The 16,842-nt window shown below is 36.9% G+C and overlaps 1 protein-coding gene across 1 annotated transcript in view; it reads right to left on the reverse strand.

Annotated features, from left to right (window-relative positions):
• Nucleotides 1-16,842, reverse strand: part of LOC126755612 (uncharacterized) — a 168,171-nt gene that overhangs the window by 66,451 nt on the left and 84,878 nt on the right. The window contains exon 3 of the mRNA XM_050468311.1: nt 6,152-6,287. Within this exon, the coding sequence (XP_050324268.1) occupies nt 6,152-6,287 (136 nt within the window). The remainder of the gene's footprint in view (nt 1-6,151; nt 6,288-16,842) is intronic.

Here is a 16,842-nt window from a genome sequence, read left to right on the forward strand (position 1 = left end):
TGTAAGCGCTGATGCATGCGCGCGATTGATATGCAACAAAAGGTGGCAAATTGCTGTAAACAACGGCTAGTAGGGGGTAGAGCGTTTGAAGATTCTATAGGCGCTGCAACGCTGGTGGTGTGTGTAAATTGGGAAGTAAAAAAATAAAAGAAAATACAAAAAAAAACAACATGCCAGCGCATGCTACAAGAAAGCGCAAGCGTCTGTTGTTTTTTATTTAATTTTTGCCGAAAAACTTTTGCGCGAGCACTTTTACGCGTGAGTTCGGTAAAAATCAAAGAAGCCAATAAAAGACTCCCCAGCGTCACTTCGGCCACTGTGCTTCCGCGCAAAAAAAAACTTGATTTCCACAGCTGCCGCTACACTCACACTCCAGTTATTTGCCTCGCAACAACAACGCTTCGGCCGACGTTGCCACACTATACGGCATACTTCACCTCACCTCACCGCGCCGCCTACGCTTTCTGCGCAATAAAACGCGCTTTTCTTCACTTCGCACTTTTCTTCACTCACACCCGAACACACACACACGCATACTCATATGTCTCTTCACTTTTTTTTATTATTTCAATCTGATGCTCGCTGTGGCTCCTTTGTTTTCGTTTTCATGGAAATTGCTGCGAAGCTCTTCCGCCAAATTGCGCGCCGGATATCCATATCGCTCGTTGATGGAGAAGTTGTCGTCAGCGCAGTCAGTTGTTGTTATTGTTGGCTTTTATGTATTTATTCATTCATTCTTTTAGTGGCCAGATTTACTTACCTCGGAGAGTCATAATGCCTGTCATCCGCACTTTGTGTGCCGTCGAAGTGACAAAATAAATACTTGCAGCAAGCAAAGTGAGTGCGCAAGCGAAGCGGCAGTGTGCGGGCCGAAATCAAATTACAAGTATCGAATAAAATTTATCGGCGGCAAAGTGCAAACTTGGATTAGCGTGATGACACGGGCTGAAATGTTTGGATCGTCTTTATGTGTTTGAAAAGCAGAAGAATTTAAAGTGCAAGTGGTGAGGGGTGCGGAAGAGTGCAAGACAATGAAAATGTAATAAAGTAAAATTAAAAAAAAAACAACAACAAAAAAAGAAAAAGTGTTTGCTGTCGTACTCTTCACAAATAAAAAAACTTTTTATTTAAGCCATTGATTTTGGGTCGGTTTGCATGGCAGCTATATGTTATAGTAAACCGATCTGGACAATTTGCGCGGATATTATTGCTTAGCTTTGGATAATAAACTATGCTAAGTTTCATGAAGATACCTTGCCAAATAAAAGAGTTTTCCGTATAAAAACTTGCACCTGAGCGTTCAGTTTGTATGGCAACAGCGCGCTGTGTTAAGTGCGTTGAGGCATCTTTTGTGAGCTATACACTTTTATTTTGCTTGGAATCCACTTTCAATATACTTCCTCATGTCACCTTAATAACCTCCTCGCGCTTAAATGTATGCTAACCTCTCTTCGCGCTTAAAGGTATGCTACACATAGCAAATGATCGTTATAATCAAATATTATTTCTATTTGTTAAATAGCTATACTTCTTTTTATATAATAATATGTAATTTTCTCCAAATTTGAAAATCTAAACTGTTTTACTTTTGGGTAACTTATAAGTCCTACGCGATTTTCAGCAACAGCATGCCTCATTCTCTAATAGCGGCCCCCGAGTGGCCACTTTTTACGCGATATTTTCGATCTTTATTGGACACTTGGGAGTAGGACCGCAACCGCTTGGTCATTCGAAGAAACAAAACACAAACAGACACACTAACACTCAGACACACACTTTGTCTTGGTCGCGTTTTCGGGCACAAACATTCATTTACAGTTGTGGGCGTGTAAAATAAGCGCACAAAGTGCTATGCAAAGTTGTGCCGCTCCGTGACCTTTTGTGTAGAGAGAAGAACAAGAAAAATCTTGCTAAAGAAACACGGCCATTAAAGAAACGCATTGAAGTGTGAGCAGCTGCGGCCCTTGTTGGCTGGCATTTTTCAAGAACACACAAAAGCGTTTGAAACTTTCAAAACTACAATACAAATAAATTTCGTGGCACGTAAAACAAAAGCAACAACACCAGTAAGGACACAAAGAATAAAGAACTTAACCAATAACGATTAACATGCGTTGTATTTGTTATTGTTTTCGTAGCACTTTGAACTGCGTTGCTTTTGGTATGGTTGGAGTTTCTAATGTGTTTGGGGTTGTTGTTGTTCTTGTTGCTCTTGCCGTTGGGTCGATCTTACACTTGAAATGATTTATGGGCTGGAAAACAAATTACTTTGGGCAACACCAATGCGGCGAATAACTAAATAAATAACGGTATTGGACGGACCAGAAATCAAATGGTCGCCACTCACCAGTACTATGTTGTTGTTGTTGTTATATGCTGGTGGGCTGCGGTAATCTAAATGCCAGTGTTATATAGGACACACACACATGCGAAACACCATAAAGGGATGCCACAGCGGCGCGGCGGGCAAGGCGGATGCCCACTTTTTTGTTTTGTGGCAAACAAATCGAATTAAGCGTGGCAAGACAAAGCACTTAGAATAAAATAAATGCAGTTGCTCGTAAAAAATAGTAGCAGCATGTCAGCCGGAAGGAAGTACAGCGAGCGTGGCGAACTTACGATTTCCGCCGCGCGACCTGTGTGGCAAGGCGCGCGTAGCGTTGTAGGCAGCGTGTGGCAAGCGCAAACGTTTTTATTGCGTTATTCTCGTCTTAAGCGCTTTCTGCGCTTTTATTAGCTTTCCGCGCTTATCAACTGGCATGCTGACCCGCGCGCTCCTGAACGAAGTCATCAAAAAAATGCCATCAGTCAGCGCGTATAAGCGGCGTGACCCCAATCAAACATGTTGACATGGACGTGCGCGTCCGCTTGCCTTACATTTGCTGCTTGCTGATGTTTGCATTTGTAGCGCGTAGCTGGTTGGCATCATTGGCAAACCGTTAGCAACAAGTCATCAATTTTTATGACCGCCAATAAAGACTGGTCGCGGCCAAGTGTCAAGCATAATCAAAGAACGCATACGATTTGATTTCACCACTAGCATATGCTAGGCAAACGTGCGCGCAATGGCTTGCCACAAGTGCACGGCCCGCATGCATATGCGCTGTGGCACGCACAAAATGTTACGCGTAAGTAGCCACAAATATTTGTTAATTGCCTTGTAAGCATAATTCCGTTATTTAGCACTTTGCCCTGCATTCGCCCATAAAAGCGCGCATTCATATGCAGTTGCTAGCTGCCAGCCGCTAGCTGCTAGTCACTGAGTGCGCGCCTTAATCCCTGCAGCGCTAGGCGGCTGTTGCACTCACTGACACTCCCCTGCAGCGCTGGTTGGCGCATTAAAATACTTTTCCTTAATAACATTAAATTTTACAACCTTCTAGCCATGAAAGCGAAGCATTGATGATTTTCAGTGAAAAAATAAAATAAAAAATATTTCTAAAGTCAATTCTTAATGTTGCCCCATTTCAGAATGTTGCCAGTCACACGCCATTTGTATGCAATTCGAGCATTAAATGCGTTGCACATTCATCATTCCAATTTGTTTAGATTTATGTAATGAGTATGTGTGTGTGTGTGTGCGCACATTTGCATTTAAGTAGATTTGGCTTTGCGGTTTAATTTGTCTTGACATGCGCCCATAAAGGCTCCGAACGCCGCAACGAGCTGCCGATTTATGATCCATATTTATGCTTTTAATACACAAAAGGGTGCTGCGGCCCTTGCTCGTTTGTATTTTATGCATTCCATTGATTTATTGCTTTCTAAAGTGCCAATTTATGTCGATTTACTCCGTCTGGGACTTAATAAGACCAGCTGGCCGCCTTCAAGTGATTACAAATATTTTGGTCGAACGTGTCGATATTTGGGCATAAATTGAATTTATTAGAAATATTTTGGCCAATATATTTTTGTATGCATTTTGGGTCTTAATAAGTCATATTTGGAAGCACTTAATACTGAGTTCGTCACTAAATAAATTTGCTTCATGACAATAGCTGATCTTAATAAACTTTTTCCGCAGCTAACTTCGCATATAATCCCATCACCGTTATATATTTCATCAGCTGATATAATTCGTAAATTTTTTCTAAATTTTTTGGAACAGTTTTTGCTTGCTGTGCTATCGAAGATGGAACATCGAAAACATATTTCTCCGCATATTTCGCCAATTTACTATCAAAAGGGAAAAATGCAGTTCAAGAAAGTCGAAAAAAATTATGTGCTACGTGCGAGGAAGACCAAAAATATCCGCCAAAATCATTCGAACCGACTCACGAGAGATGTCGAGTTTTCTTGTCATTTCTCTAACAATTGGCTGACGATTTCCAAGCAACATATTTTTACGATTTTCTTCAGTTGAAGTGGCCGTAGGACGTTCAGAGAGGGGCATGTACTTGTATTCAACAACCCTTGGGCTTGTTAAAACTTTATAAAACTGAAACACCGACATATTAAAAGCGTTACTGTCGAAAATGAGTTAATGGCCCAGTAACCCCTTAACAGGTTACCCACAATATTACATATAATTTTCTGATATTATATTCTCTTCTTAATGCTGGCCAATAGAACAGTACTTTGGGATGTTGATCGAACGCCAATGCCAAAATTGAATGAATAATTTCGTTCCAGAAATTTTGATATTGAGCAATTTGAGATCCTGGCAGCACTCTTGAAGACGTTGTGGATAAAATAAAGTCATTAAATTTGTCTAATTTGTCTAATGCGACTATTCAGAAGCACATGAAACGTCTGTGATTAATTTCAAAGCTTGACAAATAGGTTTCTCATGTTCTTATAGAACGGAATTGGCTTCGTCGCATTAACGACTGTGATTTGTCTATCAAGCGGGAACGCGATGACACTTTTTTGAAGCGCATTGTTACTTGGTGACAAAAAATGGGTTGTTCACAAGAATATAAAACCAGAAAGTCAGAATTTATCAATAGAAAAGGTGTAGAGTTCCGTCGATGCGAGATGTCATAAAAGTTTGACCACTCGCCAAAAGCCTTTGCAGTCTGAATGGAATGTGCTACCACACTCACAATATTCAACAGTCTCGGCACTTTCAGACTATTACATGCTCCGGTCTCTGCAAAATTTTTATGATGACACAACCTTCATCGCAAATCAAAACGTCGGAAATCACTTGGATCAGTTTTTCCCTGCAAGGATCAACAATTTTATGAGCTTGAAATCAATATCTTGCCCGAACGCTGAAAAAAGCTATTGGATCAAAATGGAGAGTATACCTTATGACAAAAGGTACCACGAAATTGTAATTTAAATTTAATGAAAAATTTAATGAAAACATTGAGCAAAGAAAGTCTCAAATTTTTTACTTCTATTGGTGGATATTTCGGTTATGAAACGCGTTCTTGCTCTACTCGCCCCGATAAAGCCGAATTTGTTTCAAAAAGAGTACGATTATGACCAAATTTAAAGCCAAAAACGCAATGAATACCATCAATCAACTACCGTATTTACCAAATTTGACTCCGTGTGATTTTTTCTTGTTTCCCAAACTGATATTGCCTCTCCTTGGAAACCGTTTCAGTAGGTCATAGAGGTAAACTTTGGTGAAGGAGCTCAAGGCCAACCCAAAAAGTGCTTATGGAAAGTGTTACGACTGCAAAAATCGTTGCGTAAGTGTAATAAATCTGGTGGGGATTACATTGAAGGCGACATAATAAATATTGATTTTTGATTTGATATCTTGCGTTTTATTTACGATTTCTAGGTACTTTTTTGCCACTATGTACATATGTTTTTAGTCACTTTGCGCACTTAAGCAATGAAAAAATTATGATGGAATTTAATTTTTGGGTTTGGTTTGTTTTGCTACTATTATATTTCTATTTTTGGTTTATTGTAGCCGGTGAGCATTTTTTCGGCGCGCCAATATGTAGGCAACGTACCTCCCTATATATTTTATATTAGTACGCCAAAATGTAGGCAAGGATTTTTATTGAGAATATGAGTAGCTTCAAATATCGTATATTTTTTTCAAGAGTTTTATACTGTTTCTCAAATAACTCTTCAACGCCTTTGACGGCAACGACATCTATTGACGAAATACGAAGACTTTTTCGGCAACCCAATATTTATAGTACAACATAGATATTGAGTATGCTATAAAAATTGCACTTACGTATAAATTGGCTTGACGTTGCCCTGTCGATACCAGATGACCAATTGCACCTTATCAGCCGACATGGTGCCCGGCAATAGGTCACATGGCAGCGCCACCTCCAGCCCCACGGCTGTTTGCACCTCCGATAGCGGACCTGTAACGAAAATAAGAGCAAATAAAAGCGTAAATATTAACAAATGTTAATTAAAATAATTTATTAATAACAGCAGCATTAGCGTAAAATAGGCGCATTAAACGCCATAAAACGTAATTAATTACTTAATTAATTAAATGTTTGGAATTTCAGATGAGCAACGGCGTTGCGACTCAGCACACACACAAACAAATACAAGTGGGACCATTGTCTATAGTTACAGTTATGCATAGTTACATGCAGTTAACTTGGTAATGCAATTGAGCGCTGATAATTAAAAATTCAGCGCCACACAGCGGCCATAAAAATGACTGACAAACAAAAGTTGGTCATTAGCTTAATAATATTTTTTATAATCGGAAATTATATATAAAAATGTATATATATCTAATATATAGTAGTTGATTTGCGCTCTTCCCGCTATTCACGAAAACTGCCGACAGCCGCAACTAGCCGAAGCGAGGAGTTAAAGTATTTGCATTGGAAAAAGTTCGTCATTTTCCCTAAAAACGTGTGTCATTAATTACAAAGGAGGCAGGAAAGCGTTAAAAAATGCGTAAACATGCCGTATCATAAAATCATAAAAACATAGAAATGTGAACAAAAGCCGCCAATAGTAGATTTGAGTGCAACACGAGTGTGTTTATGTATGTGTTCCTGCATTGGTGTGAGCGCGTTGCTTCAGCGCGACTCAGCCCGTCCACAAAGTGTCGAAGTCCATTAGGCAAATTGAATTGCAATATTAATAACAACAATAGATATCGAGGACGAGTTATGCCATCTATGTGTAGGTATGTGTGTGTGTGTGTGAGGGTATGAATTTCTGTGGGCATTTGTGTATTGTTGTGTGTTACATTTAGACCGCAAACAGCTGGAATTCGCGCTCGCGCGCCCCCTGGGCATAATGTTGTAGCTATAATTGTTGTGGTTGTTAGAGTTGCATAATAAAAGCCACAAAATGTTTATTTCCCTCCGCCAACTATCAATATCGAGCATCGATGTCATATTGTATAATAAAAACAAAGCCTTGCGTTCAGAACAATACGCCAAGCTCCAATGACGCATAAATATATTCAAGCGTTCATACATATATACGAATATACATTTAAGCATAAAAAATGTATGTATATTTGTATAAATGTAAACCATACATAGGGTGGGTCAAAAACTCCAGTTTTTTTTGTTTAGTAGCTTCTTAGACTGCTCTGAGAAAGGCTCTTCCAGCGTGAGGTAGAAGGTTCTCCGCTTTGCAGCCTTCTATTTTTTCTTTATATCAGATAGCAAACTTCAAATCTGATGGGCTGTCTAAGAGCCTATTTTTCGTAGCTGCAAGCCAGAAAAAAAAAACAATTTCGTTTCTTTCGATCCACCCTAATGTATATAGAGTGCATAAATAGCACAAATGGCTTTCATATAAATGCAGCGGGAGGCAAGTGCGATACCTTGAGCTAAATGTAATGGCAGCATTCACTTTTGTTACGACTAGAAATGGTTTTATAGAAATGTTGAACAGACTCTAAAATGTATTGTGTACAAACATCTACTATATTTGAAAGAATTACCGATATTTGAAAATAAACTTGAATATCAAATGCTTTAAGTTACATTTATGAAGGTTGTTGAAATTCCGGGCAGACTAGTAGCCGTCTAGTTAGGTCACTAGGGGTAATAATTTATCGAAGGAGTGAATATAAGTACTTTTTGAAATAATTTTTATAAAATTGAAATTTTATATTCAATTTACTGCTAGCACTAGTTGAGTTGAAATAAGTTTTGGATTGATTAAGAAGTCAATTTGAGAGGAAATGACAATATTATGCAATATTTCAAATAACATTTACACTTAACACAAATGCTGATGAGTAAAAAATATGAAAGATAATAAAAAAGAAATCTGTTATCATTTTAAAATTTTAAAACAAAGCTATTAAACCAAGTTTCAATTAAAATTTATCGTTTGTGAGAAAAAGCAAACATTTCGAAAAACTGTTCTCAGTTTGAAAACTGTTCTCAGTCACCTTCGGTGACTGTTTTTTGAAAGAAAATATTACTTACTGTGTGAAGAAAGAATCAAAAGAAGAAACAAATATCAAAAATGGTAGATAGCAATATGTCAAAATGCTTATTTTATTTTTTAAGTTCTTATTCAAAAGTAATGACTCTAGTGCAAGTTGAGGTCGTAAACTATCTTTTTTCAATAAAGCTCTAAATTACTAAGCTATTTGGAAGAACTGTTCCCAGTTTTAAAACTGGCTGGAAACAGATGGAAAAACTGTTCCTGGATTGAAAACAGTTTTGATTTCAAATTTTCATGTAAAATAGCACAACTATAAAAAGTTTGCCTCAAACATTTTGTTTTTCAACTTAAATATCCAAAAATTTTGAAAAACTGTTCTCAGTTTAAAAACTGCTTTCAGTTGAAAATTTCAAAGTATTGCTCTGGATGAAGTTTAAATCAGAAATCATCGATTTTTAATATATGTACATATGTATGTAGCTCTAAGTTGCAAAGCACTTTGAATAAAACCGTTCCCGGTTTGAAAAATGTTTTCGTTCAAAATGTACTAAATAGTGCTTTCAGAGGTGGTTACAAGTGATCGATTTTTAATAAAGTTCTAAATTATTAAGCGCTTTAAGAAAACTATTCTCAGTTTGAAAACTGTTCTCAGTAAATCTATCTGCATATTTTCTCAGAAGTAGTTCCAAAAAATAAAAAAAAATCTGAAAATTGGCTGATTTTCATATACTACCATTATTTTTTCCCAGTTTTAAACGAGTGGCTGCTTTGTAATACACTGTACTAGATAAAGTATTACGTTACAATTTATTTTCAATGATTGTGCGAATATTACAGAAAAATAGCTTTCTAACTGTTATTCATATAATCCGTTCACCATTAAATAACAAAAAAATTGCAAAAAAAAAAGTATAACTTTCATTCGACAACCATTTTTTGCCAACGTATTAACAGTTAGCTTTTAATTGTAGCAAAAAGGAAATACGTGAAAAGATCACAATAGGCAGTACTTAGTGGCCTATATAACAAAAAAAAAGGTGGTGATAAACATTTTTCTACGAATCAACCATACATAGTATGTACATATACATACATATACATATGTATGAGCACGCACACACATAGTGCCATAAATGCACACGCTCGCACATGAAATGCTTTCAAATCAAATCAAATTCATGTGAAATTTTTACAAACGCACATACCACACGACACTAAATGGTAGTTAATTGCTTCTGTTTTTTTTTTTTGTTTTTGTTGTTTTTCTTGCTGCCCACTTAAGCTTCGAATTTCAATTTGCCTGATGTGTACACAGAGAAGTCTTCTCAAAAAATGAAGTCACTGTCGCAATAACAAAAACAAATTAGTGCTGATTTCCAACTAAAAACGCTACGCGCACGATTTACACACAAACACACTCACACACAAATGCAAACATGAATATTTACATTTATTGTTATTATTTTTATTATTATGCAGGAGTTTGTTCAATTTCGATTTATTTATGAACAGAAATTGAAATGCAGCGGCTTCTGTGTTTTTAATGCTTAATATGACAATTTGTTATTATTTATATGTTTGGTTTTGTTTTGATTTCTATTTTTGTTGTTTTGCTTTTACCTTTGAGTTGCCATTAGGCTGGACGGTCACGTTTGTTGCCAACGGCGCCAAGGTAATGCCTGTAGTTATGAACAATAACTGTTGATAGGAATTGCATTCAATACGGTTTTTATGGGAAAAATGTAAATTTTATGAACACAGGCATGCACTTGCTTACATACATACACTTGCTTTACATACGTTTTTATGTGCATATGTGGGAGTATGTTATGATAGGCTTTGTTGACTAAACTTTTTCTAAATGCGCGTTTTTGTTTATTTTAAATGCTGCGTTCAAAAATTCAGAGAAAAAGTATTTGATATTTTAACAGGGATTAAGCGTTGCACATACATACAGTGTCGGACAAAATTAAAGCACGGAATCTACCTTGTCGGTGTGTACTTACATACTTGTATGTACATATGTTTATACTATACAAGTAGTATGTATGTATGTATAAGTGTACTTGTGTATTATAATTTTTAGGACCCGTGTGGTATGTGCATACACGCGTATTTATTATTCACGATTCTTTTGCTAAGTAATATTATATGCAAAAACTGTTCCCACGTTTAAAATGACATTTTATCAGCGTGCTAACGTTGAAGATTAGGTATTATTTTTAGCTAAAATTCTTTTAAGTTCTTTCATTAGCAAAAAAACTGTTCCCAAGCAATTTTTTTTTCTTCTTCTTAGATATGCACCTAAAATTGACACCATTTTATTGCCTGTTGAAGCTTAGACATGATTTAAAGCTACATTCATATATGTCATTTCATTAACAAAAAAACTGTTCCCACCCAACTTTTTATTTCATTGGCACCTCAAATGAAGAGCCGTGGATTTTTCGCTACAAAATAGCTACAAGCAAAAAGAAATAAGGTAGTGCTTGCTATAAAAACCAAGAGGGTTAGACATATTATTAAGTTCTTTACGAAGATTATTTACTATTTAGTTAAAAAAGAAAAGAAAAATAAATTAATTTTCGAATTTTCTGCGCATGGCTTCATAAGATTTCCAATCACTACTAAGAAATGCTATTTCAAGTTTAAAAAAACTGTTCTCATTTTGAAAAAGTGTTCCCAATCACAAAAATTCCATTCACTACAGATATTTTTTGTAATCCTATTCAAACAAAAACCTTAAGCTATTCTCATTTTGAAAAAGTGTTCCCACTGACTACAATTGTACTCTTTTTTTTAATTTTTACACTTACACATTTAGCATGTGAACATCTTTCGTTTATTCAAATAAACACCTTTAAGAAAACTCTTCTCAGTTTTAAAAAGTGTTCCCACTAGCTACAAATTTACTAATTTTTAAGATAATAGAATATAAACACATCTTACAGTGTAAATCTTTCGCCTACTCAAATGACCACTTTTAACAAAACTCTTCTCAGTTTCAAAAATCGCATCCACTAACTAAAAATTTACTATTTTATGAAGAAATATTATATTAATATATTTTATAGCTGAAAACCTTTCGCCTACTCGAATAAACACAGCAAACTCTCCAAACAAATACCTACGCACTTTATTTTCTATATGAAAGTTTCCAATTACAATCGATTGAATCAGTGATCTGCGTAGCACACCCGCGCATTGAAAATCCATTTTAAGCTGAACGTAACGGACACCACCACTGACAATCGATTGCGCATTTCGCTTTCGTGGTTATCAAATGAATCAGCGTTGTTCAGAGCTGAAGAGTCGAGCTTTTTTGTTTACGGCTCGGTAATCCGAGGCGCAATCTGCCGCAAGCGTGATTTACATAGTTTTCATGCAGCTACCGCGCATACAACATATGACTACTGTTAGTTTGCTATTGATTACCGCATTTCGTGTAACACACATTTGTTGTTGCAATAGTGATATGCTATATGATTGCTTGCCTCCAATAATAAAACATGGAATTCCTTTTAATATACGCGCTGCGTCTTTCATTCATGACACAGTGCTTTTTGTTGTTGTGAATATAATATGCGTGTATATATGTATATACCTATATATAGATATATATGTATATATATGTGGTCTACACACAGGTTTCTGCATGCGTACACCAATAGGCATACGAGTATTTGGTGTGCCACTGGCTTCCCTATTTTCCTTTCTTTACTTCATATTTCTGTACTAAAAATACGAATTACTCGAATGACAAGTGGCAAACAGGCTCAACACAATTTCAAGCAGCCAAAGAGTACAAAAAGAAGCAGCAACAACGCATTTGAAGACGTGCTGTTGCACAGAAGGAAGGTGTTATAAAAGAAAATAAAACTCACAACAAACTACGTGAACCAGTTTCGAAGCCTCCTGCAGGGCTCAGCGACGCTGTCGAACCCCACTGCGGAGCACTTCAACAGGTCTGACGCGTATTCTATTGTTGTTGTTATGGCGGCTGCAGAACGCATTGATGAAAACAGCTATGCGAGCGCAGACTTCAGCCACACTTGAGGCACAGCGACAGCTGCATTTGTTGTCTTGCTTTTAAAGCTTCAATATCCATGTGATTGCCGAGATTTATTTGTGAATAAACAAAAAAGAAATTAATTTAAAAACGAAAGAAATAAATTTCAAAAGTTTACAAGCGAAAATGGCAAAATACAGCAAATAAAGTGCGCCAGCAAATTGAAAAATGATTTTGCTACAGCGGCAGCTTATCTACGCCATGTCATTTAGTTAATGCCACGAGATGCGCCGCCAGCCGGTGCTAAGCCACAGAGCCGTGCTTTGTGGCGGCGCGCGGACTCGCTGACGCCATTGCGGGGCAACACTGTGTAGCGATTCGCTGATATGCCCGCGGCGGTGGTGCTACCAGTTACCAGTTGGCTTAATAAATTCAATAATTAAAATGTTTATCTTAGTCGCCTGCATGTAAGCGGGCGGTTGAGCTGCATTCGCGAGAAAACAAGTCGAAGACTTTTACTAGAAAAAAGTGGCTTTAAAAGCGTAAATTGAATTTCTTTTTATTTGCATTGAGATTCGTTTTTGATTAACGACGTTATTAGCGCAATTCGCCACCATCCAAGCCACAGGGCCACAGATCGGTGCGCAGACAGCTGCTATGAGAAGGTGGTTTGTCAAGTCATAAATAATTGGCAGGAGAGACTAGAAATTGACCAAGCATATATACATACATATGTAATTCAAATATTTTAGTCAGCAGAACGGAAGTGTCGTGGCGTTTTGGTTTAATTTGAAAACAAAAAATAGACACCTGGTAAAGGCATAACTGAAAGAAGTGTATATGAAATATAGCTGAGTTTTTGTAAAGAAAACTGTAATGAAAGCGAGAACTTAAACGAAAATTGTAGAAAATATGAAGTAGTGAGCATTTTTCGAACTGTTCCCACTTTTAATGCTTCAAATGATAACAGATTTTTGGTGAATTGCTGAATCTTGTTCGAAAATGTATACGATGGCACGGGAAAACAAGTTTTTAAAACTGTTCCCACTTTTAGTGCACTACATGATACCACTTTTTTGGTAGATTACTTAATATAGTTCAGGAATGTGCACAATTTAAACGGCAAGACAAGTTTTCCAAACTGTTCTCACTTTTAAATATAGCAGTTTTTTCGTGAATTGTTAAATATTGTTCAAAAATGTAAACGATTTCCAAGGAAGATACGTTTTTAAACTGTTCTCACTTTGAAAACTGTTCTCAGTTTTTTATTTCTTGTTCTAACTGATATATTTACACTAATGGTAACACAGGTTTACAGCGCTTTGAGTTTACATTTCTCTTATTAGTTGATGTCATTAAAGCTGTTCTCATATGAGTACAATTCTATAATTTAACAACACTGTGCATTTTTGTACCCTAAAAGTTATTACTATATTATATTAGCTTTTACTATTTTTCAACTAATTTTCTGCTTCCGACTTGCATTACTTAGCACCATTAGCCTGTGAAATGGTGAGTCACGCTAAATTACATTTCAAATGTATTAACTTTAAATTGTTAGAAGTTGTAATTTATTTTAGCGCCTTCAAATAAACTTTCCACAGCGACATACGCAGCCAAATCAGCATTTGACGCCACGCATGCGCACAAATTACAACCGTCTGCGACAATATTTGTGAATGCGCAGTGCCACCGCTTCCTACTTCACACCAAATATTTGCTCAGCGATGATGGATGTGCGTTGCGTTGGCAGGAAGGCAGGAAGTTGTGCACATAGTAATTGACGGCAGGCACATGAGAGTGGCTGAGTGAAGGACTGTCGCTTGATATAAATTTTTATTTACTTCTCAGCGCAGCACAGCACACTCGTAAGCACCACAATTTCACTTAAAGTGCACTGCCTAGTCAATAAGCATTCAAAATGTGCTGGTCACGTACTTTTGTGCCTCACTGTATGTGCGTGTGCATATTCATATGTGCTGCAAGTGGCACCACATTCGCTGTTGCATGGCGCTTCGAAATGCCTACGCAGCTGACTAATTTGAATTAGTTACTTTTCCGAGCATTCAACTTTTATTGTTTTTATGTTGCAGGCGCGAAGTTGCCATATGAATATTAGTCAAGCAATTTTTATTGACTGGCAATAAAGTTAAATTGAGCATTTGCTAGGAGAATGTGCAGCGCTGAGGGCAATGACGTGGCAGTTATTGCAACGGATGTGGCAGGCGTGGAGAAGCAGTTTTTTTATATGTTGCAATGAAGTTTGGGTGCATGTTGCAAGTGCAAAATATAAATGTAAAGTTCATTTGGTGAGAGTTTATAGCAAATATAGGCAATTTTTAAAGGTTCATTTCTGCCAATTCTAGCATCACTCTTACAAACTTTTCTTCATTTACTCAATTTCTGCATTGAATTTTCTTCAAAGCTTTCGCTTCCTTTTAAATTGTGTTCCATCAAAACTAGCAATTTCAGCTTACTTTTAGTTTTCTTAGCAGAATTCTGTAATTTCTAAAGTTTTCTGCAATCACTTCCAGCAGCTACTGCTATTGTTGTTGTTGCTTCTAATGGATTGAACGCATAGAAAATTGCATCAGCAAAGTAATAAGACGAGAATATGTTAAAATGCAACTGAGAAATAGACAAATCCATTAGATGCTTTAGATGCTTTGCTCGCAGTTACTTTTGCTGCACTCAAACAAATTGAGTTGATGCTTTTTGTAGCAACGGCATGCACTTTAAAAACGTCTGCAGCATAAAGGGTGCGTGAAGGTGGCTGCCAGGCAGTGAGCGTATCAAAAGTAGCAAAGCATGATTTAGTAATAAGCGAGTCAGCAAGCGCAATGAATAAAGTGCATGCAATGAGAAGCAAATCTAATGCGAGCGTACAGCTTTAAGACTTTTAGATAGAGGCGACCACAGCGATTGAGTAGCCAGCCCCCGTTGGGGTGCGTGTGCTGCTTAGCGGAGTATGAATACAATTATAGAAATTGCAATCAGAAATATATCAAAGTTTTGAATGAAAATTGGCAGTTGTTTAGCTTTCGCTTCTGGATTTTTCTGGCTTTATTGAGAACATAAAGTAAATATTGTAGGATGGAGTCAGGTGAAGAAACTCACGCAAGTGAGCACCATTTGAGACGCCATGGCTCAAGCAGCTCACGACTTCCGGTCTTACACCAAGTATCCTCTGGATAGCCATAGAACATCTGTTTGAAGTCGAGCTAATGTGAGAAGGCGAACCATCCACCCGCAGGGTTGTGCGCTGGGTTTGGGAAGTGCCAAGTTAAAAACACCCCCAATGCAAAGCAAACCACAGCCTTCGCTGTTGTAAACTCTTCGATAAAGAAAAAAAGAAGTAAATTTTGATAGAAAAGTTACGATTGAGTGGCTTCAGTGGTGGTCCAGTTCTCGTAGCTTTTCTTGCATGTGTTTTTAACATTTCTATTGAAAAATTCCACGGCCTGACACATAGATGGCGCTACTACTTATACCTAAACTTCAAAAAGCGAGTGTAAAAATTTGATTGACGGATCATTAGCTCGTGAATTATATCGCTTTGAGTGAAGTTACTTTTGTTATTGTGAAAATATTGAATAAAAAGAAATTTCGCTTGCTTTTTGAAGGTTAAAATTAAAATTGAAGTAAGAACTTGGCTTGCTGATGACTTCCGGACCCTCTCCCAAGAAAATAACGCGTATGGAATAATTTTTATTTCTTCTTCTTCTTAAGAATTTTTATTTACCACCTCGAAAAAGAAAGCACCATTAACAGTGACTATTAAAGAGCATTAATGGACCGTTTAAAGGAAGAAGTCGTCGAAGACGTCAATTGATGAAAAAGAAAGTACTGTTTCACCAAGATAAAGCACCGCGCCACAAGGCAGTGAAAACGATGGCAAAAAAGTATTTATTGGTCTCCGTGTAGCTTCCGCATTATATTTATTTTCAAGATTTGCCTTCCCGCGACTAATTCCTGTTTTCAGATCTCAAAAGAACGCTCGCTATTAAACAAATTCGACGAATGAAGAAGTAATCGGCGAAACTGAGGCCTATTGTGTAGCACAGAACAAATCGTACTACAAAAATGTTATTGAAGGTCGGTGTAGACAGAGTATCACACTTGAAGGAAACCATGTTATATAACAAACACGAATTCTGCTTAGGAAATGTATTCACTTTTCAATTGACCTGTTAATCAAACAAATGCAACCACTAAATATAGAGTTTGAAAGATTTAATCAACCACATTTTATAGGCATCTGCCGAGAAGGTAATTCCAGTAGCTCATTATGCCTTCATTTTTACTTTCTTTATACATTTCTTCGAGCTCAATTTCTCTAGCAAACATTTGTATCACTTCAGCTTTAAAAAATATTTGTTTTCTAAAAAAGGCGGTTGAATTTAGAGTCAAAGCGGTTTTCGAGAAACTGTCTTTCTTCTTTACCTTTCTCTATTTTAATATAGAGCTTTAAGCTTATTCTAAAATGGTCAAAATTAAGTTGTTTGCTTATAGGAACTCGAAAAATACTC

This window comes from Bactrocera neohumeralis, chromosome 4 (assembly GCF_024586455.1).
Source record: "Bactrocera neohumeralis isolate Rockhampton chromosome 4, APGP_CSIRO_Bneo_wtdbg2-racon-allhic-juicebox.fasta_v2, whole genome shotgun sequence".
Classification (NCBI taxonomy): Eukaryota; Metazoa; Arthropoda; class Insecta; order Diptera; family Tephritidae; genus Bactrocera; species Bactrocera neohumeralis.